Consider the following 24,338-nt stretch of genomic DNA (forward strand, 5'->3'; position numbering starts at 1 on the left):
TTTGTTTTCTTTGAGCATACTCCCAATTCATAGCCCATCGTCTTAATACAAGCTGCTAAACGTTTGGAAGCATACGCGTTTGTCTATTTGTCTGAAATAAAATGACCCACCTCGAAAGTAAAATAAATGGAACAAGCAAGGATAGGGATGCAGAGCCTGCTGGATTGCGAAAAGTCCCAGTCCAAATTTTGCTCCAAGTTTGTCTCTGGACCTGAGACAAAAACCCTCCAATCATAGTTTAGTGGTCGCTAGCCAGCACAATGGAACATTTATTCAACAATTAACATTAATCTACAGTAAAACCTTGCCAGAGGGGAAAAAAAAAAAAAATATATATATATATATATATATATATATATATATATATATTACCTGACAGAGACTGAAAAAAATTTAGCATGCCAGCAAAGATTCTCAACAAATTCTACAGATGTACAATTCAAAGTGTCCAAATTATGCGTAGAGCAGGAAAGCTGCTAACTGCATAATATTTTGCACTACAGTACATGATATTTTGCACTATCATCCTCATATATATACTGTATAGTCTCTTCTACTCCATAACAAGTTTAGAATGTGAGCCTAATCCTTATTAGTGGCTCATTTTCTCTGCCCTTATTGCCTTATTAGCTCTTGCAGTGCCATGGACGTCACCCTCGTCAAATACACTTTTTATGGAGGGTAGCTGACACTCTTGACCACTGCTTACCTAAGATAAGCCAATTGAGCACTGAAGTGATAACTGATCTTTGGATGGCAGTGTTTTCACACAACATAGCTAGCTATTACTTATACCATATTTTACAAACTATAACGCACACCTAATTTTCTCAAAAGATGATAGTGCACCTTTTAATCCGGTGTGCCTTATACAGTGCATAACTGCACATTTTCATTTTTGGGGGGACGGAAAATATAAAATAACCTAATCGCCGTCTAGATTCTTCTGTTATAATTTTTTTACATTTAAGTTTTCATAGCACTCTGAAATTTTTACATGTTACATGAACTCCAAATTTGAAGCAATTTGTAAGGGAAAAAGATGGAAAAAGGATTTTGTAAAAGAAAGTGTGATTTTAACAAATAAAAACTGAAATTGTTTTTGAATCAACAAAACAACATAAAGGTTTTTGGTTGCACTTTAATTCAAAACTAAGTTTGATATTGAATTGAAACATAGTTGTAATCATTTTAACTCTTTATTCATCTTTGCATTGTTCTAAACAGTCTTGTACTGTAATCAAGAGGTATGAGGAATTTTTTTTCCCCACTTTTCAGACCGTACTAAAATAACACAGCTGTTTATTCATTTTGTGAATGAACAGAGGTGTAAAAATGCCTATATTCTATTAATAAAGTTTGACTAACTTATCTGAATGTTTTGCTGACATTCCCTTTAGCACAGCTTCATCTAGTGCTCAGGTGTCAAACTCCAGCCCTCGAGGGCCGCTATTCTACATGTTTTTGAACCTTCTCTCTCAAACACACCTGATTCAAATGATTAGGATCAATTTCAAGCTCATGCAGCGCTTGCTAATAACCTAATCTTTTGAATCAGATGAGTAGTGGAGAGGAAACCGGAAAACACGCAATATTTGGGCCTTCGAGGACTGGAGCTTGATGCCTATGATCGAGTGGACACATAATACAACCCCAGTCTGTACTGTAGCTTCTATTCTATGCACCTTATTTATGAAAGCAGTTTTCAAAATGGGCCATTCATTAAAGGTGCGTCTTATAATCCGGTGCACCTTATAGTGCGGAAAATATGGTACATGCAATTCAAAGTAAGGGATGGAAGTCAATCTTTCATATGACACCGCCCATATTTACATTAGACATAGCACACACTATTCTGTTGGCCTTGAACGATGAGTGAAAATGCTAAATATGCTGGCCCTCTAGAGGTTTCCTTTTCCGATAACGCTTAACACTAATAGAGTTACTGTTTTTTTTATTGCCTACATTAGTGTGTGGAATGTAAATCTGCTTGGGGAAGTGACCATAATAAAATTTTATTGTGTAGTCTTACTATGCATATGTCAATAAGCCTCTTGAATCTTGAATGTTCCATAATTTGACAATAATAATTTGTATGGCTACAGGCTACAACAACTCCGATGTTTTTAAAAAAGTGAATATAAGGCTTGGTAAAACATAAGTTCAGTCCATTTACAATTTACCATTATGAAAAGTATTTTCAAATTGGAGTATTGCACTTGAGTTGACTCAGGAGGAGAAGCTTAAAGAAATAGCAAATGCAGCACAGATTTTGAAGTCTGAGCTCTACTGCCTGTGTATATCTTCAAAAGCCATATCAATGGTTCTGAATTTCGCAGTACCCTTATGCATCAATTTCAAAAATTTTATTCAACTTTAGTGGCATTTTTTTTTCCCACAATAAAACTTTGTAGATTCAGTTGTATCAACGTATGGTTACAATGTAAACATCTGATCTTGTGATGCTCATATTTAAGTACTTTTCATCCCCTTCTCATTCTCACTCGCAAACAAATCGACATGGAGGTCCACCTAAGCTCCTGGATGTCCGTTTCCTGTATCTTTATCCAACCGCACATGATGACATGATCCTCCAGTGGCTTTATTCTCAATCCCCCTAGAGATCCATAACAAGGATTCCAGGATGGAAATAAAACAAAATGAAGGGAGGCAAGCCAACAAAACATTAGTCTCTCAACTTTCATTTGATTTAGCTGTTACTCTTGTGGTCGGTGCAAGATGAGCTCAGCGATTCCTCTATGCCAACGTCTTCACTGAAGCCATAGCTTCTTGTTTGTTTTTGTTTTATCAATATCTTGATAAAACATGTGCAAGGTAATAGATTACTTACCTGTTTCGGTCTGTGTTGACTCCTTCACCATCTGGCTAATGATTCCCTAATGACACAAGGAAGATGGGATCAAGTTTTTTTATTTTATATTTAAACAAAAAAAAAAAAATGCATCAACGGGCATGTTGAAATGTATGTACCTATGCCAAATTCAGCCTGGCGTGAATTTTGCCAGGCGTGCCATTCAAATCTAAAGACCTCAGAAAATAACATTTTAACAAATAGTCCAAATAGTAAACAAAGAACATATGTTTGATTGGTTGATCGTTTTACATACTGTTTGTGGCTCACTGAGGCATTTCCTAAATTGATCCACTGTCCCAAAAACATGAAAGACTGCGCACACACAAGCACAGTCAGTGCAAAGCAGCCAATCTCAATTTCAGGCAGACATCTGAAATGAACACTGAGTCATTTGCAAGTAATGGATGCAATTATGGGCACTAGGGGGAAAGGATGCCGTAAATCAAAACGCCAAGTGATTTCCATAAGGGAAACTCTCGTGTGCCATCTCGGGTCGTCATATCTTTAATTAATGTTAGTTTAAATGGAAGCACTCAACTGACTGTGCATCGTAAAGACTTGCTGATGTTTCAACTTTGCCTCTGTCTCATTTTTATGAGCGTCTCAGGCTGCTTCTTTGCTGAGTAAGACAGACTGATTTTTATTCTCCAAGAACTTTAGTCAAAGTGACAATCTATACAAACAGTGCATACATAGATTTATAATCTACTGAAAAAATAAATAATCGAGGTGTTGTACAGGTTGTATTGAGGAGGAGGGGGAAAAACTAAAAATAACAATAGTTCAAATAAATATGAAATCAAATACAAACAAACTACATCAAAGCAGGTTCTTTGGTACAAGTCACAGGCTTACATTATCTTCTGGTACGCATAGCTTCGGGGTTCAAAGAACAACATAGTCCTAAAAGAACATGTCAGAGCTGTATTTTCACTGAGGGTTCAAATTTAGAATTGATCAAATTATTCTGGTCAGCCCAAAAGGTATGACTATCAGTAAGCCTCCCCTCCAAAATGGGCTATTGCTTCATTTTTGATAGAACAAAAAGGGACACAATGAGTCAATACACATCTTACATTTTTGCAGCATATTTTTTTTTTTTTTACAGGCAAAACATGTATGTAGTACTTTGACAGAAACCTTTGTTCCCAGATTTTCTAGGAAAAACCCAAGTATTTTTCTTGTCTATAGCTTCATGTAGATTGTTCAAAAAAAAAAAAAAAAAAGCAGATTTGGAAACAAAGTCCCTTTGAAAGATATCCCTCACCTAACAATTTGTGGCTCAATCACTCAAATGAAGCGTAGATTAACAACCTTCAAGGAACCTTCTGGTTTTGGATCATATACAATCGAAAGAGGCGTAACCTGAATACCACCAGTTGAGAAAAAAATGGTAAATATAAAAAATGACCAACTTCATTCAGTAACTGACAAACTAAAATACATTATCAGCCCATCTCTCAAAGTTTTAGTCGTATATCTAACATCAATTTTTCCAAACACCTATAAAACAGCTGTGTAGAGAAAGTTGTATTTCCATATCATCGACCGATTAGTTGGACTGATTAGAAGAGTCTCCTGCCACCCTGTGACGACAAACGTATCCAACAGCAGAAAGGACCAATGCATTTACAGTATGCAGTTTTTGGTCTAAAAATACCTTGGTGTCATTAAGTTCATGTGAGTTGCATTGATTTGATTTGTGTCATTGTATCATTTTATTTAATTTTGTATCAGCATGTCTGGAAACTTTCAAGAACATACAGCTAGTAAGTTTTTGTATTTATTTTACAAATTTTAAAACGATGGCTACAGAGCTCAAAAATTCCAAAAATGTTGTCTTGATTAAATATACAATTGCATGCTTGTGATATTTTACTATTATCCTGTTGCTAAAACCGCCTCTCGACAGAGATAACTCATGCAGACTTTAGTCACATGAAGTGTATTGTGGTCATTTCTCGTCTAGGTGGCGGTATATAGCAACAATTGAGACAAAAGCATATCCGTTGACCCCAAAATTAATTATTAACTACATACCCAGTTAGAGCTAGATAAGAAAATATACTACTCTGAAATTTGACACTGAATTAATCACATACACTCAGCGTGAGATAAAGATGAGCATTTAATAAGCACGCTGCTAAGTGCCGCCAGACAGACTGTCATGCATATTCACATTGTGCAGGTGACGTTCTCGTCATAATATTAATGCAGCTTCACACACGCTGGCAGGTACGGTGTTGAAAGAGCCGGACTGATCGAGACCTGTTTGTCGCATCGCTGTGAGTCATGTTTGCACGCCGATGTGCTCTGAGGTCAGCGGACGTCAGTTTTGTCACGGCGGAGCACGGCGACCCGAAGAAGTGAAGAATAAATTGGAGGAGCTCAGGGCGGATTGACTCAAAAGTAAACAACAATGGAAAAAAAAACGGAGTAGCAAAAGAAAAAGAAGCTAAAATAAACTTACGGGAGACAGGAAAATATGAGGCTCGAGGAGGAAACGTGCAGCACGACATGTAGCCTACAAACAACGGACAGGGACTTTAAATAGACCCGAAAAATAATTAAGACAACTCGAAACACCTGTCAGTAAGGCGATAGGCGGTGGAAGCGGGTGAACTAATGAAACACGGAGAGGAAAGGCAGACGTGGGGGAAACCTAAACATGAACTAAGAAACCAAAGCAACCAAAACATGACAAGTTTATCCTTACCATGCATGTGACTAAACAAACAACGCAGAGGGATAACTACAGTCAAAAATATTACAAATATGTTAGAAATACTTATACTTTACATATTTTAGACAAAGATTCCCACAGTACACATGTTTACTTAAATCTTTCATTATTAAAACGTATACAGTAACCGTACTCTTGTACTCCTGTTTCCATCCCTTGGCCGTGCACAGGGAACACCGATGGCCGAAGTTGCCCTCGGCGTAACAACCCTCGGATGTCCTAGAGCGGACCCAGTAGCTGAACAAACACGATAACAGGGAAGCCGAGTTTACACTTGAAATAAACATTTATTACAACAGAACTCTTTGTATCATCTTCCCAATGCTCTTTTCGTCCTTATCATACTCATCCCACAGCCCGCTCTCACTGCGAGAATGCTGCAGAAAGTACTGTTCTCAACAGCAAACAGCTTGAACTAGGGCAGGCGTGGCCAAGTTCGGTCCTCAAGAGCCACAATCCAGACTGTTTTCAATGTATCTCTTCAACCAACACACCTGAGTCAAATCAGCGTCGTTATCAGGATTGTGCAAAGCATGCTGATGAGCTAATCATTTGAATCAGGTGTGTTAGTTGAAGAGACACAATGAAAACAGGCTGGATTGTGGCTCTTGAGGACCGAACTTGGCCACCCCTGAACTAGGGCAAGGGTTTCAAACATACAGCCCGCGGACGGGTTCCAGCCGGCAAATGGCTGATGATATATTTTCTTAAGTGGGCGGCTCGGTTGCGCATTGAATTGCACGTCCGCCTCACAGTTCAAAGGTTGCGGTTCAAATCCACCTGGCTCCAGCCTTCCTGTGTGGAGTTTGCATGTTCTCCCCGAGCCCGCGTGGCTTCTCTCCGGGCACTCCGGCTTCCTCCCACTCCCCAGAAATATGCATGGACATACTAAATCGTCTTTAGGTGTGATTAGGCGCGTGATTGGTCGCACGTCTCTGCGTGCCCTGCGATTGGCTGGCAACGAGTTCAGGGTGTCCCCCACCTACTGCCCTGAGCCAGCTGAGATGGGCGCCTGCGACCCCTGTGGGGATAAGCGGCTATAGAAAATGGATGGATTTTCTCAAGGTTATCGTCGCATCAGATTCTGATATCGTCCCATTCCTAGTTATCATTGATCGTCATGTTGTCCTTTTACTGTTTTGGACAGTAATAAAAAATATACTTATACATTTGAAGTTGTTTTTTTGAGGTTATATAAATATATAAATATAAATATATAAATATATATAGATTTTCCTCCATCAGGTCCACAAACTAAAATGAGTTTGACAACCCTGAACTAGTAGGGGGAAGTGGGAGTCCCACTTCGTGGATTTCACTTTTAGCAGGGAGGTATCGGTCCCCGTTAGCCATGAAAAATGAGGGGAATGCCGTATACCTGTGTACAATGGTAATAAAGGCATTCTATTCTAATCTTAGTATCACTCTCAATATCACTCTTATTGTTTCTTTCCTTTAAAAAGGATTGGTAATTGTATGGGTACTGATGAGATACTTAATGTAAGTGATCATAATGTTTTGGCCATTGTAATGTTATACTGCTAGAAGTTATAAACATGTTAACTTTTATTATCGATTTGCAATATAGTTGTAAGAACGATGTTTTAATGCATTTTGATAGTTTTAAGAGCAATAAAGAAGTCAGGATTAGACTACATTTTGCTGGCTTTTTGAGTGTTGAACGTGGTGACAAATTTGTATTAATCTCGATTTAGCCCTCTGCGTGCTCGATACAGCACGTACTGTATGTACTGTACTCTGTCACACTTTCTAAGTGAGGCAAATATGAGAGCTGCTGACGTCCATGAAATCAAACTTGCGTTTATGAATTGCACTCTATACACACTAAACATCTTATTAAAAAGAGCTTGAGTCTGTAATTGTTGCATGACTGCCTTACAGACGCTTAGCAGCACTTCTGTGTATGTGTGCGTGTTCACGTGAGAAGTTAATTATCCATCTGACTTATGGTAAATACATTTGGAGCAATTATTCTCAGTCAAGGCTTGGCCATTTCGGTGCCATCACACATGATGGGTGGCGCCTAAGGGCCGCCCTGCAGATCTTGGATGCTTCTCAAGCAAGAATAAGCCATACCCTACTGCAGATGCCAAAGCCTTACAAATGCAGGGAACTGAAGCCATTGTCACTCAAAGGGGTGCATTTTGAAATATTCTTTCACACTTGTACTGATATCTAAATATAACCAGTCTCTCGGTAATGTCGTTTGTGGATGGCTTCGAGTAAGAATCTGGTGTATCACTTTAATCTCTGCTGATTTGCCTTTACCCTTGAAGAGTGTGTTTTTGTGCGCCTTTGCTTTTACGCCCTGTTTCATGTGTAATGGAGCCAAGGTCCCACTGGTGTTGTTTTTTTTTCATGGGCAATGAAAATAGATTTTTTATTTTGACATCACATTTGTGTATTATTATACTATTATATGAGTGGAATTAAATTACAAAACCATGTATATATATATATATATATATATATATATATATATATATATATATATATATATATATATATATATATATATATATATATATATATATATATATATATATATGTGTTCTGTAATTTAATTCCACTCATATTCAATTAATGGATATCACGTATCACCTATAAGTATTAATTGTTATAGGGCTTAATCCTATACAAGAGCCTTTCAAGGCTAACTAAGATACCGATCAGTATCATAACAGCACTAAAACGTATCTATTTTCTAGAATCTATCTTCTTGTGGTTGCCTAAGTGACTTTATCAAATATACATGCCATGCAGTGTTCACATGCTTGTACAACACTCCTTTGTGGTTTAAAACAAACAATATAGCATTGTCATGCGCTACTGGTCTTTTGCTTCAGTCGAACAGGCTTCCTCTGTCGTTCTCTCATGCATCTCACGACAAGTAGCATCTTTTGGGCTTGTAAATGTTGCAGAGCCCTGCAGAATGAACGCGACTCTTGCACTTTAATGAGAAATAACAAAAGGAAAACCACAACACTGGCTCCCTCTCTCTCTCTGTCCAGGCTGAAACATACATAAGCACTTGCTAGGCCAAATACCTGACAATCACTTACAAAAAAAAAACAAAAAACACACACACACACACACACACACACACACACACACAAAAGCCTTTGTCACGTCAGCTGAATCACTTTCACTTGAGGGAGCGTTAGCCAAAGGCAGCTGCGCATTTTATGTATGGAGGACTGACTTCAGCAAGGAGGAAAATGAAGAACCGTACTAAATTTCACAGTTGCTCACACAGACACACAAACTTCCTGCCCGCTTTCTTTAGACCGGTGCTGGCACTCCACTTCCTCGGGCGTGCCTGAGCTGGTGGTTTGATAAATTGGCCCTTTCATCTCGTCGATGTGCATTGTGTCAGTGGGTTTGCGGGCATTAGCTTCCTTGTGTGTCCATGATCGTGTGTGCTAGCGTGTGCCCGAGTGCATTGTCTGAGCTGTGAAGTGCCAACGAGGGCCACCATCAAATGCTTCTGAAAGCCTGTAATGGGCACCCATTTTCTCACGAATGAGGACACATGCATAGCCCTGGGGAAAAAATGGCATTTGAAGAATATTTCTGGCTAATCGATTGAGAAATATATGTACATACTGCATAAAATAGTCTGGGGGCATAATAACGTCATTTTTCTTTACGTTGAGTAGGGGTGGTTATTTTTAGCTGGAGCTCGAATCATTTTGAAATTCTCTGACGGCGGAGTAACCTCTTCTTGCTTTTAACACATTCAGATTCCTCCCAAATGCTTTGCTCTTGCGATACTGGGTTAATTTGGAGCATTTGGGATTTGCTTAGTTGGTCAAATAAAGCCCCCATTGTCTCCCCATGCACTGTTAATAATGTTAATGAAGATTCATAGAGGCTTTGGGTCATAAAGATTTGTGTCGGGCAGTTTGCTCCTTTAGTTTCGTTTTAGAGATTAACACCATTAAAAAAAAAAAACATAGAGGGATAGAACATTGAAAGGGGTTCACTACGACTGGGGAAATTATGCCTCAACGGTGAAGCAAGATGTGTGGCCCTATTCTGGTAGGGCACACCAGTGCATAAAAATAGGCACGGCTTCATTTTGGTAAGTCTAGTCTATCGCCTTTGGAGCGATGTTGTGCCTATTTGGGCATTCTGGCACACACACACTTAATACTGCCGCTAGAGGTGTGAATGTCAAATGTGCAGCCGGTGCTCAGAGACTGCATAAGGGCCCATTAAAAAAAACAAAAAACAAAAACAGAATTATTCCTGTATTCAGGAAGTGATTATGTGTGCAATCATCAAACCCAGCCTGTCAGTCTCGAAGAGTGGTGGAAGAACCGTTTTTACCATGGCTATACAAGCAATAGACAAAGCCTTAATTTATTGATAATGTGCATATGAATTCTTTTGCTTTTTCAATCTGTTTTCTTTTTTTTTTAATAAACATCAGACATACAGCTGTTGCAATAAAATCCACACGCATAAGTTTATAATCAAAGCAGTGAGACATAGCGAGGCTTGCTCAACGAGGCAGCTGCTCAGATGAAAGAATCTACTCTATGTAGAGATATGTGTGTGGTAGACCATTTGTTTAAAAATGTACAGAAAGAGTACTTGTTCTAAACGATTGTGTAGCATTTCAAAATAACTTGTGTAGCTTGGCTTCATATCTTGCTCTGGTTGGCATTTGAACCAAAAACTGGAAAGAAAAAATCCCTGTGTTCAAGAGCCTCATTGGTGTTTGCTTGTAGTTTTATTTAATTAAGTAAAGTATTTTAATTATGATCAAGGCCAAGTAAAGCTCCACACTATTGTTATCATCCATTGATATGGATGGATGAAATTGCCAGAATGCGAGCTTTGGCTCATGACTGGAGGTGCAAACGTGACTATCAGAAAATCATTAACTGTCACCAAAAACTCACAAGAATATGTATTGTAAGCACTGATGTCAATTTTGGAGTAAAGGTTATGAAATGTCTTGAGAATTTCACTTAACAGTTTTGAACCATCCAAGAAATATGCAAAGACAATGACCATAACCATAATGATTGGTCGTTTCTCATATGAATCGACTGTTAATGGGAAAACGTGTCTTTTTAAATGCAATGTATCAGTAAAGTAGTGTGTTCATGAAACTGTGGTATTCTAATAAAAATGGACACTACGTAAAGTCAATGAAAAACAGGATGTCACATCCTGTGTCCCTAATGAGTTGTCCTGTTTTGCAGACTGAGTAGCAGAACCACTGGCCGCACACCTGCTCCTCATTCTAATCAGGGGACTATTTAGGTGCGGTCAGAGCTAGAAGGCGTCTGCAGCCTTCCAGTGAACATGCCAGTTCCTTGTTCCCTCCATTCCTAGCGCTTTTGCCCAAGTGTTTTATTTGCTACTTTTTCTCCTTGCCTCCAGTCTGCCAGTTGGTCAGCACTTTACTTTTTTACTTTGTATTTCCGGCGACGGCCTCCAGCTGGTTTTGCCCCCAAGTCTTAGTAAGTTACTTTCACTTTTGCATACTCTTTTAGTTGTACTTTGAGTTTCTTTATCATCGTTTTGTTGTACTTTAAAGAATTTTCATTAGAACCCCACGCTGTCACGTTTCTGTCCGTTTTTGTTGCGGGATTTAGTTTGTAGTTTCTGTTTATAGGTTTTCTGTGTTTCCCCCCGCATCGGTTATTATGATTAGCGTCACCTGTCAACCATGTCTTCTAGCCTATTGTTTTCCACCAGCTCGTTTTACCCCGCCTCTTGTTGTCCCCAGGTGTCTTGCGTCTCTTGATTAGTTATGATAGTACCTAAGTTCCAGCCCTGTCTCTTGTCTGGTCATTGTATGTCTTCCCCCTGCTGTCTTGCCTCGCGCTGCCCTGATCCCATCCTTCCCGTGCTGCCTCCCATTCCTTGTTGCCCCAGTAAGCTTCCGTTTAGCATTTTTGTTTGTACTTTGTTTTTGGTTCTTTAAACCCGGCCTTCATTTGCCATTAAATCGACCTCATTTGAGTCTCACCCCAGTCTGTCCTGCATTTAATTGGTTCCACTTTTCCCACGTCCCGCACCTCTTCAAGCCGCCATGCCCAACCGTGACACACACGGTGCGTGCTTTTTGTGTTAATAAACCCTTTTATCAACTCCGCTGTTTCCTGTGTGTCCCGGGTTTACAATCGACCTGTCAGTCACGATCGCAGGAATAGTCTTGGCCCAGGAGATATTGAGTGGTTGTCTCCTACGAAAGAAACTGTGCGCAAAAGGCTTTCTCCAACAGAGAAGTAACATTCCATCATAAACAGAAGGCCTGTCAATTAGGTTGGATGGCTTTCTGACTTCCTCCCCCTTCAAAAGAATGGTTGGTGAATAAAATAATTTTGAAGACACCAGCTCCATACACCAATGGTAGTTCGTCAGGGCCAGCCATTCTGGTGGCATTACGGGCAAACGCACATTTTGGTGGAGCAATGGATTCATATTTATTCCTTTTATTCATTTTAGTTTTAATGGCAACATGCTGACCAATTCTGAACCTTAGCAGCCACAACATTTGCCGCATTCTGCAATTTTTGGAACTCAGCGGGTCTTAAGCGAGCTTTTTTTCGTTGAAGTGAATTTAGTGGGATAGAAAGCTGTGATGAGCCTTTTGCATGAATTCAAACAGATTTAAAGGATATAAGACCATAAGTAATATACTGGATCCAGTGGCAGGCCATGTGTTTTAACCTTGGGTCTTTGGTGACATTACTACTTAAATTAATACGGCTCACAATAACATCAAAATGATACCAGGACTTGAGAATCCACACATACGTACATTACCTTTTAATACAGGTGATTCAAGCAACATTTGTTTCCCAGAGTTTTTTAAAGAACTTTTCATTTTCTACATTTAATTGTTTGATTTTGTTACCCTTAATTTCATAACTAATAAGCATGTGAAAAACCTGTTATTAGCACCATTATCTGTTTATTATTTATTGCTATTACTATTTATTGCTCAATTATTGAATGTAGTGAGCTGCTTGGATGTCAAAAGAATAAGAATTTCACTGTGTGGTACAACTTTATATGACAATAAATCTCTTGAATCTTGAATGAAAATGGTCAAGCAAGTAAATTTGCAACAAAATCCACCTTTTCTCCTCCGTCTCCCATAATGGGTTTGAAAAGAGCATCGTAGCAAATAGATCTCCTAAATTCTCCCAAAACATGGAATTTTGCTGTACTGTCTGATACCCGGGAGACAGAATAAGGAAAATCAAGACCAGAAGGAGGAAAAAAAAAAAAAAAAAAATCTTGCCACAGCTTGGCTGTATGTGTTTTCACATTACAGGTAAGCTAATGAGCACATTTTTTTTAAAGGTGATTAGAAGCGCCTGTGGCTAAAGCCAAACTGTGGCAGGCTTTTTACTTTCTGGACCTGGGTTTCCCATCTCTGTCAACCGCGTATCCGACAGTGCTTGACCAATCACAAGACACATATGCAGTGATTTCTACGTAGGCCTTGCTAGCTTGCCCTGAGGTCGCAGTTTCGCAAGAAGGTTGGTACGAGCGCTGTATACTGAACGAGGTGTGGCCATTCATCTACGAGTAAGCCCCTGGATTTCATTCTGACGGCTCTGGAAATAAAAAGTGGATTTAATAGGACATACAGAGAGCACACCAGAGAGAATAATTTTATTTCAAAATATGTATACTTTTTTTTTTTCTGATTGTTTATGGCAGCACAGAAGGCCTAGCTGGCCCACGGGGCCCACTGCTAATTGGAACATTTTTCTAAAAATAAAAATTTTGTTAAAAATAAATATCACAAAATTAAAATTGGATGATAAATATTTTTTCAAAAACTAGGGGTCGTAATCTTTGACTGTCTCATGATTCGACTGCGATTTTGGGGTCTCCGATTCAATTCAGAATCAATTTTCAATTCAAAATGATTTTTGATTCAAAATTATTCAATTCGATTCAATGAAAAATGATTTCTGCTTTAATCAATAGAAGAGTAAAGAATCATCATACAATTTCAGTCTGCTTTGCAAGACAGTATAAAAAAGGGAAACTGCCTTTTTTTTAATTCTGATCATTTACTTGGTTTTGATTTGTAAGAAACATGCCTATTTCTCCAAGAATAACTTGTGGACTGCTACTCTCTGAAGCAAGCCATTAATTGTGTAGTATGAAATAAAATGGAACAAAAATGTTAAAAGATGGAGCAAGATACATTTTCATATCAAGGGAAATTGTAGAACCAAATTATGTGAAAAACTGTTGTCCAGATGAAAAATATTTTTTCAGTACAGTTATGACAAATTTATGACAAATGAGATAGGAAAATAAACATTTTCAAGTGAATAGCTAAACTGTACAGTATGTGCAAAACGTGCAAGTTTGTTCACCTCTGTGCATATCGGGATCATTATAGGGCACAATTGTTTATTTATTTTACATGTATGTGAGTAACGTGCGTGGACATTAATTTGGAGTTTGGACACATTGTTTTTTAATTTTATTTTGTTCTATTGTATTTTGTGCACATGAAGTTTTTTGTTGTGTTGATTACAGACCATATCCCTTCTGTTCTGTACGTGTATTTGTTCCTGGTTCAATCATTTAATTCACGTGCATGCGCAAGAGAGAAAAGTAGAACGAGAAGACTGGTGGAGACAGACAACTATTCCTGTCGTTATTGATCTATTTAGTAGGAAGACAGCAGAAATATTAGTAAGAAATGTTGCACTCAAATTTGTGGCCGTGTGGCTTTCGTTTACTTACATGTTTGCAAAGCGCGACAAGACTGCAATCAATTAGGAGGGGCAGTTGAATTTCCCCCATTGTTTGTTATTGTCCTTTGTGTTGCCATGCGTGACTTTCCAGAACGAGCTTTGTGGTGACGTCATTGCGCAGCGCGCCTCTGACGTACTAAAAAAAACACACAGAAACAGATAGATTTCTTTTTTATTAGTGACGTTTTAAAGCAATTTAAATTGTAGCACATGAAATTACCTATTCTAATGTGAAAACATTTTTAGCTTACCCTGATAAAAAATCTTGCATCCGGTGGACGCACGTTGGTCAAAGTTTGCGTCCCTGGTAAAAAAATGATATGATTTGGACGTAGAGACGCAGGCAAACAAGAACACTGCTAATATGTGGATGATTGTAGTGTTCCAATTTCTGTCACGGAAGCAATCTACAAGATATTTCGCATAAGTACATCAACTGATCAATTCTGCTTGTAAATTGCAGTGTTTAGTTATACATGCAGAGGTTTTTGTCTGTTGATTAAGAACAGTAGACTGGTTTGGTCTTTTTGATGTATATATATATATATTTTTTTTTATGTTCCAGAAATTCATCTTGTGGGCCAGTTTGAACCTCTTTGTGGCCAAGATATGACCATCACTAGGTTTCACACCCCTGCTCTAACCTCTAAGCCAGAAGGTTGTCAACTACTGTAGCAGATTTGAGCTATCTGCAAAGTTTCAACCAGTGATTACACTAAGACAAATCTGATCAAGTTATCTTAACTGCCTTGATTGTAAATAGACTTTATTGACACCCAAATATGTTGGTGATATTGCGAAGGAGTCTAGTAATGATGGTGAGCAGTTAAAACTGTGGAATATGTGGCAGTGACTATTTCTATCAGTATTTCTATGTTTTTATTTCTTTCTATTTCCATTGCCCAAAGCAGAATTGTGTAGTATGTGACACATTTGGAATGTCATTATCTCCCATTACCCCAAGCAATATTATTGATGGTTGATTTTCTGTTATACAACATGGTGAATGTTGTAAGGCTGCAGGGCTGCATTTCAAGCAAATATTCAGTTGTTAGGTTAATCATGTTCTCCTTAACTGTATCATGACATAGTTTCACCTGTGGTCACAGGATGTAAAGTTGACATAGTGGGGTGTGTTAGTGTGTGTGCGCGTGTGTGTGTGTGTGTATGTGTACGACTACTATGAGTCACACAGTCCACGCTTTGTGAGCATTTTATATAATCCATCTAATGTGAGTGTGGGTGCACTCACCCACTCGTTGGCCCGGTGCTCCCACTCACTGTGGCATCTCCTGCACCCAAAAGTGTGCACACACACAAGCACTCGCACATGCATCGTGCTCGCAAGTCGAGAGCTCTCAGTGTTTTCATTCATACCAGTGAAAGCTGCGCACCTCATCATCATCATCATCATCTCTCCTCCGCCTCTTCCTCACCCCCTCCTCTCCAGTGAGGGGATATCTTCTGAGCCAGACTCCAGTCCCCCACCCCACCCTCACCGTCCACAGTCTGCGTGTTCGAGTGAAGAAGCATGTCTACAGCGCTCCGCTTCTTGCCTCCGCGGCACACGGCAGAGAAGAGCCGCTAGAAGACACGCTTCGCTATACGGCGCAACAAGAGGGGACTTCAGTGCGTGCGCGTATCCGTATTCCACGTCGGTCGGAAGGGGACTGCCAAGGAGCAACAAAAGTGCTTTTGGCGCGGTTTCATCCGGGTTGCCGGATTTGTACGGTGCAGGTGCGGCGGTGAAGACACTCGGCTGTCGGATGGTTGTCGAAATTGAAGAGAGTAGTCCCCTCTGCAAGGTGAGACCTCAACTTACACAATAGTCGCATACAATACTGATTAATGATGCTCAAGTTTGTAGCAGTCGGTTTACTCATTGGATGGACGTCTTACTGTATTTCTCAAGTCAATGTAGTCATGGAAGGAGTATTGTGTTGAAATGAGTGCAACAAACTTTTAGGAAAAAATGCGCGGATTTGACATTCAGTGTGTGTCCATGAACTAAGAAATATTTTGGGACCATTTTTACTGGAGCACCGTGTTTAATGTGTGCAACTTCAGTCAAATGCATATTTATGACACTGGATGTGGAAATCTGCGTGTCTTACAGGTAAGATGAGGACAGACATTAACCTTAAATTTTGTATTTTTCTCGATGAATGCATGACTGAAATGATTATTTTTCTCAATAAAGTCGTGAAAGAGTATTGTTTTTAAAATGCTCATTTTTAGAAATGATGTGACTTTTTAGGTGAATGAAAGATGAATGAAGAAATGCCTTTTGAACTTTTTGGTTGATTGTCATTTTTAACCATAGATTAAGACATGTTAGCTTTAAACAAGTCTCACTTTTTTTGTAACTGTGCAGGAGGAGTCTGTGCAACATAAATTTGAAGACAGCAGTTGAGCACTTTTCAAATACTAAATATTGGTATGAATGACAAATACTGTGATTGGGGAGCAGCATTGAGCTTCAATTTAAACCTTTTGTGTGTGTAATTTCAAATCAAAATCTGGTGTCACCAAACCTTTCGGAACATAGAGAAATGTCTTGGGTACTGAATATTGCAAAAAGGCACTCAAATTGCCTTCAGTTATTAACAATGAATTGAATCGTAATTGCTCCACTGATGCAGTATTGCGACCAAATATTGATTTAAATATTGATAAATACAGAATTTTAAAGGTGCATGCATATAATGTTAAGACATATGCACATGAGGTGTAGGTATTTTCTTTGTCCACTTGTGGTTGCTATCCTCACGTTCTACAGTGTAATATATGGGATGTTGAAGCTGTGTGAATTGAAATAAAAACAATTTTGGCGCTGTAGCACAAATGACTAAGTTTCGGAAGATAACTTCAACTTGAGGGATAAACACCATTTTGTGGGTGTAGAAATGTTGATTTGTAGTCAGAGAAGCCGCCACAAGGAGTCAGGAGTCCCGTTACTGTTGCTGTACATACACGCAACTTCTGCACCATTTATTTCATTGAGACAGGTTTGTAGTTGTAGACAAAATACAGAGCTAGGTTACAAAGCCATTTTGACCAGTAAAAATGAGGATATGGGATGGCTGAAACTCAGCCTCGTTGGTTCATGTGGATGCTTGTCTTAAAATCCTCTTTGCAACTTTATGTTGTAAACACTTTTTACCTTATTTATTAGGTTTGAAATGATCCCAAATGTTGGTCAATTTCGTTTCTACACTTGTTCCATCTGGCTTGTACGTAATGCTACACTGTCAGGATTTGGCATGGTGGGTTGAGGTCATGGAAAGTTGAGGAGAATGTGGACCCAAATGCAGGGAGGCAGGGACTCCGATGTGCTCAAAATTAATAATTTTATTCAAATAGGGTGCAAAAAACAAACAAGGAAAAAAAAACAATCAACCACGCAACAAACAATAAATCCAGGTATAAACGTCCAAAAATGCTTGAATTATGGACTGGGGAAAACACAGGAACAAAACTCGCAAAGACTACGCAGGGGTGACCTCAACAACAGACAGAAGCTTACAGAAGCAACAACATGACACCATCAATGACCCGATAACAAATGAAATCAAACAGGAAACTCAATATGCTCAAAAGTGATGAGACAACAAGAAAAACCTGGGCAAGACACAATTGGAGCAGGGGGCTGATTGCAAACATAAGAGATGCAGGTTGATGAGGACAGGTGTTCCCAATCACACTAATAAGACGACCAGATACCTAAAAAACTAAGAACACGACAAACTCAAACCTGAAACACAAAGACCTGGAACACAAAAACCAACACAATCCCAAGACAAGAAAGAAACATTAAACACGAACCCCTAGGGGTGTGAGATTCTCATAAGAATCGCGATTCTCATTTACTACGATTTAAATCGATATATGTCCATAATTGATAAAATGAAATGGATACGCTTCCTGTTGGCTTCCATCGAAGGCGCGCGGTGCCATGACGTCACCAGGCAGCCCATTCTGCAAAGTCAAGACAAATAGAAACAAAAGAGGGAATTCAACCGTCCTCATTGAAAGCAAGCAAGCAGTCTTTTGTGATGTCCTGTGTGACGTACAAAAGCCACAGATGTGAAAGCAACGTTTTACTGCGCACTGGAGTTGGACTGTCACAGATCTGCTGATTGTGAAAGCATTAAAAGTGGCTTTTCCCTGATAACTATTTCTGACGCCTTCTTACGAAATTGATGAACAGTGACAAGAATAGTGTTCAGTCATGTCTTTAATCTTACTCTTACAGTCCTAACAGACAAAGATTCAAGAGATTTATTGTCATATGTATAGTTGAACCACACAATTAGTTTTTTATTCTGTTCACTTCTCTGAGTAGCAGACTACATTCCACAATCAAGCAATAATTAAATAGCAATAAATATCAAATAGAGACAATAGTGCTAATTATGCACTGCAGTATATCATGTAGTGTGATATTTTTGTGTGCAAAACATTGTTTATGCATTCAGTAGAAGGCAGATTCGAGAGATTTGTTGAGAATCCGGATGGCTTGTGGGTAGGAGCTGTTTGCCAGTCTGGTAGTCCTGGCCCTCAGGCTCCTGTCCCATCTTCCTGATGGCAGCATTGAGGGTTGAGGTGAGGGCAAGGCTGCTCCACAGATGCGCTTTGAGGTCTTGATCACATGCTGGAGAGCCTTCCTGTCTTGTGCCGTGTTGCCATACCAGACTGTGATGGAGGTGGAGAGGACACTTTGAATTGTGTATCTGTAGAAGTCTTTGCTGACATGCCAAATTTCTTCAGTCCCCGCAGAAAGTACAGTTTCTGTTGGGACTTCTTGATGATCTGTCGAGTATTGATGGACCAGTTGAGATCCTCACTGAAAAGGCTTTCACCCTCTCCACTTCAGTCCCATCGATGAATAGTGTTTTGTGCGGCTCCACCTGCCAACTTGGGTCTATGATCAGTTCTTTGGCTTTGTCCATGTTGAGGTGGAGATTACCATCACTTTCCTGTATGCTGTCTCCACCCCACCAGTGATCAGACCAATGACTGTTGTGTCGTCCGCATACTTAATTATGCTGGTGTTGTTTTGGGAGGCAACACAGTCTTAGGTGAAGAGTGTGTAAAGCAGGGGGCTCAGCACACAGCCCTGGGGTGTCTCTGTGGTCAAGGTCCTGATGCTGGGCGTGCGGCTGTGGACTCTGACGTATTGGGGTCTGCCGGTGAGGCAGTTCAGCACCTAATGGCAGAGGCGGGGTGCCAGACCAAGTGTAAGGAGCTTGTCCATCAAGTATTCCCATTCAAATATCACACACACATTTTAAATATCAATCAATCAATCAATCAATCAATCAAATTTTATTTATATAGCCCTAAATCACCGAAGTCTCAAAGGGCTTCACAGAATGAAAAGAGGTCATACAGAGACATCTTTTCAATGTAAGGTACACAACAGCATCCCCTGTCAAAGCTCCCAGAAGGGGAAGGGAAATATCACGCACACACATGAATTAAATGCACTAAAGAAGGAACAAACATTCAAACTGAATATTAAGCAAATGGTCTGCAATCAACACAACAAAAACTTCAGCATGTACACAAAATAAAATAAAGTGAAATACTGTTAAAAACAATGTATGTAAACTCCAAATAAATACACTTTAATGCACAAACATTACTGTATTTTTCACTTACATGTAAATGAATGAAAGTACTGTTTATACCAGGGGTTGTCACACATTATGGCATTAGGGACCCCTTTTAGAAAGCAAATTTTCCAAATATTTGCAAATATTGGTGGAGACAAAACAAACAAACAAACAAACAAATCACTTAGGCCCAACATAAATGCCTCTTTCATTCACCAGCAGATTCAATTTGACAGCAAGTATATTTATGTTATTTTTCAGCTATAGTGAAGTTTAGAGAATAAAAATTGTCTCCTTATAACAAACCGGGTTAATATTCCCTCCAAAACAGCATGACAAAATAAAATGCTGCGTTAGCTTAGCTGTCTTCATGCATTGTAGACACAAAACACAATTTGACAAATTTCACAATTATTCAATATTTAAAAATAATTTAAACTGGTTGGATTGATTGTTTCATTGAAGAGTTGTGGATACTTTCACAACTTAATTTAAAATAAAATGAAATTGATACAAATATATTGTTATTGATGACCCAAATTATTTCATGGACCCCCTGCACTCAAGCCACGGACCCCCGGGGTCCGCGGACCCCACTTTGACAACCTCTGTTCTAAACTAAAAAATATGGTACAACTGTGAATGATCATGCTCCCGATATGCTCGCGGTTGCACACGTTTCATGCTTTGCCCAATTTAGCTCTACTTTAATTTTTATCCTGTTTGTCATAAATGTAGTGAGGAATATTGCTATTTTTTTAGTTGGGCAATAGTTTTTCCACGTAACATTTTGGAACTGCAATTTCCTGTGAAATGGAAATTTATCTTTTTCTACCTTTTTTATAGTGATACACCTAATACACCTAAACTTTGTTTTATTGTGTTTTATACCATAAAAGCTGTACAATTCATAGCGAGTTTCAAAGAGTGGCAGTTGTCCACATTTTGTTTTTGTGGATATAGGCATGTTTCTTACAAAATAATAATAATAATAATAAGTGTAAAATAAAATGTTTCCATTTGTTATTCTGAATTGCAACGCACACTGAAGTATATGATGAGTCTTTGCACTGTGAAGCAGGAATCATTTATAATTGAATCAAATCATTTTGAATCAAAATTGTAGACTCTAAAATCATAATTGAATTGAATCGTGAGACAGTCGATTTCCACCTCGACTAACCACACTCCAAAAACATAACACACACGAGTCAGCAGTAAGAGACCGTTTTCAAAAATGATCCCAACAAAATTCTATGTTTTCCTCCATCTGAAAGAGAAAACATTGCACGCCTCCTAGCTTGATTGTGGTGACTTTAAATAAGATCATTAAGCATAACAATTGTATAAGTTGTAGCTAAAATGGTATCTTTTCAAACATTAACAAAAGAAAAAGGCAATATAAATCCACTTTCAACAAATGTTCATTTTATTTTTGGGAGGGTTTACACAGTGAACAGGTTAGGCTGCAAATAATATCAATTGCAATAAAAATGCCCGAAATAAAACATATGACAATTTTATTCAGTCAAGAAACCACAAAAAAGAAATAATAATACAATACAGTTAATTTAACTGGAACACTGACATAGGCGTACCAATATCCTAAACCAGGGGTCACTAACCGGTCCTCGAGGGCACCTATCCAGCATTTTTTCAGTGTAACCCCACTGCACCTGATTCAAATGATCATGATTGTTATTGTGCTCCTGCAGAGCTTCCTGATGAGCTCATCATATGAATCAGGTCCAGCGGAAGAGGGTTATACTGAAAAAATGCTGGATAGGTGCCCTCGAGGATGGGAGCTGGTGACCCCTGTCCTAAACAATTTAACCGGAAAAAAAAGGTATAAAACATTAGTGTCAAAATTCAGTCCACAAAGGCTGCAATCCTGCATATTTTCGATTCTTTCTGTCTTACACACACCTGATTTAAATTATTAGCTCATCAGCATGCTCTGTGGGCGCGAGAAAATGATCTGCATCATTTGAAACGAGTGTGTTTAAAGAGAAGAATCAAAAACCTCTATACCTATGATACCTATGGAAAAAAAAAAAACATGAAACTGTTTTTTTCTAAATCACGTTCGAGTAAGAATCATATATGTAAGAATCATATATGGGCACCTTGAGTAGGAGTTGTCCTCCTTTTTTTTCTTCATTGGGTCTCTTGAGGGAATTGCTGGCAGCAATTTAAGAAGTTTATAACTCCCATACTTTGACGATGAGAGTGCCACCACCTGCTGCCATAGATGTGCAATTACAATTCACAAGGCACTATCAAAGCCTGTTCTGTGGCGTGATAGCCCCGTCCCCTGTGTTATATCAAGGGAGTACTGCATTCATTTACAGTTTAAAGAACCACAACGATAGCAATGTGCAACATTTCATTTCAGAACAGCTCTGCAAGTGTTGTACAGTTTACTGGGTTATTGCATTTTAATGCATGTCACATAATATGTATGACACTTTTGTGACACAGTGAATAATGACAGATGAATAAAGCAAAGCCCTCATGACATTTTGGCTCATTCTGACATTTAAAGTGACACTGTGTAAGATTTAGACTGTTTTTCAATATGGACAGCAGGAGGTGCTCTATTTACCATTGTCCGTAGCTATAACAAACATGGCAGCCTCCGGAGAAGTGCCACCCCCCATGTAATATAATTTAATGATAACTAAACCTACCATTGTATTTAAAACATACTGTTGGTCATTAAGAACACATTTATCTGTAAGTTTTTGAAATTTATAATCATTTAATTTCTTCTTTTTTAAAGAAAAACTGTTTAAATCTTACACAGTGTTCCTTTAATACTCCAGGCAAAAGCATGGCACCTTAAATTGTTTTTTTTTTTTTTTTTTTTTAGTTCTTGCTGTGTGTGCAAACCAAAGATTAAGGTATGAGTGGCACAGGTTTCAGACTCGATTGGCACGGATCAAACATGGGCTGTTTTTTTATTTAATTTTTGTAGTCAATAATAAAGAAAGTGAAGCTTACATTTACTGTATTGCACATTTCTTTCACAACTGCATGTAAATATTTAAATTTGGGTCAACCATTTGTCGTCCATGCTGTTTGAGACTATTGTAAAGCAATTGAGATAATCCATAGCTGTGATTGTGGGGCTGCTTTGTCAGCACAAATGCACTCGTCTGCAGTGAGCCTGTCAAGTTTGTTGATTGAAACCATAATTTCAAGTTCATGCTGTGGTAAAAACGTAATGACTGATTTAATTGGTTAATAGTAATGAAGCGTATAATATGTGTTTGTCCCAGCGCCCCATCTGAGCATTGAGGGGAACTTTAACTTTTCATTGTGTGACGTTGAAGTCAGACTTGCTGTTTTGCTATTTCTGCCCCATTTCACTATAAAACTGCTGCAATCGCAAGAACTCGTCTCTGTGGGACAAGCGTCCACTCTACTGCGCGTCTGCTGAAGTGCGATACCACTTTATGGCCTATTCTCTGCTCTTGTCTGCCCATCAAAAAGGCTGCCCGCGCACACGTATTTGGACACATCCAATCTCTAAATATTGTTAATTCAGACACACTGAATCAAGTGCCACATGGGTCAAATAGTTGTGTTGTTTTTTTTATCTTCACAAGCAGACAGCAGTTCCCGTCCTCAGAGAAGGACATTTATTTCCGTTAGTGCACTCAATCACCCGCACTTATACAGGCAGGAGGACTCAAAACAAGTCTGTTTTTCTTGATGTAGCCAAGGAGCCTAGTTTGTACCATCTACTCATAGATCTCAGCTTGTCAGTTATTGGTGTTGATGATCGATTAAACCAGAATGGCAGTCAGGATGTTGTGCCATTACATTGAAAATAGAATTAAAAAAAAAAAAAAAGTGCAAATAGCCAATAGTGGCAATCTCTCTTGACGCAGGGGTTCCCAACCACCGGTTCATGGGCCAGTACCTGAACACCTAACTTGCATTTCCAACATTCTTTCTTCCTGAAGTGGGGTTTTCTGCAATTGTAACATTATATGGAGTAGAATGGATATAAGGACACTTGAGGTATCATCCTCTCCAATTACATCAAGATTAATTAGACTGAATGATGTGCCTATTAATTACATTAACAACATTTGGCATGAATATGTCTTATAATGCTAATCATTATTAATAATAATTTAGATGTTTTTCTTTTAGAGATGCAATAAATATTGATTACGCAACAACAATCATATAAAGTACATCAAATTCTTCAAGTAATTCTGATAATATATTCTTCACTTATGTATACAGTGATCCCTCGTTTTTCGTGGTTAATGGGGACCGGAACCCCCCTGTGATAAATGAAAATCCGCGATGTA

General features: G+C 38.8%; 1 protein-coding gene and 1 long non-coding RNA gene across 3 annotated transcripts in view; one reads left to right on the plus strand and one right to left on the minus strand.

Moving 5' to 3' along the window:
* Positions 1-14,383: 14,383 nt before the first annotated feature.
* On the minus strand, positions 14,384-15,861 carry LOC148420487 (uncharacterized). Of its 2 annotated transcripts, XR_015866446.1 has the most exons (4): positions 15,770-15,861; positions 15,645-15,684; positions 14,644-14,696; positions 14,384-14,528 (listed from the first exon to the last, which is right to left on the minus strand). It is a non-coding gene; the product is annotated as an uncharacterized LOC148420487 (long non-coding RNA). The 2 variants fall into 2 exon arrangements; XR_015866445.1 differs by lacking the exon at positions 15,770-15,861 and having other exon boundaries at positions 15,645-15,743.
* LOC148420488 (zinc finger matrin-type protein 4) overlaps positions 15,736-24,338 on the plus strand; it is a 96,186-nt gene continuing 87,583 nt past the window's right edge. Inside the window, exon 1 of the mRNA XM_088421948.1 lies at positions 15,736-16,197. Coding sequence (XP_088278074.1) covers positions 16,159-16,197 — 39 coding nt within the window. The 5' untranslated portion in view covers positions 15,736-16,158. The remainder of the gene's footprint in view (positions 16,198-24,338) is intronic.

The sequence above is a fragment of the Hippichthys cyanospilos genome, chromosome 8, assembly GCF_059441005.1.
Source record: "Hippichthys cyanospilos isolate Australia breed blue-spotted pipefish chromosome 8, RoL_Hcya_1.0, whole genome shotgun sequence".
Lineage (NCBI taxonomy): Eukaryota > Metazoa > Chordata > Actinopteri > Syngnathiformes > Syngnathidae > Hippichthys > Hippichthys cyanospilos.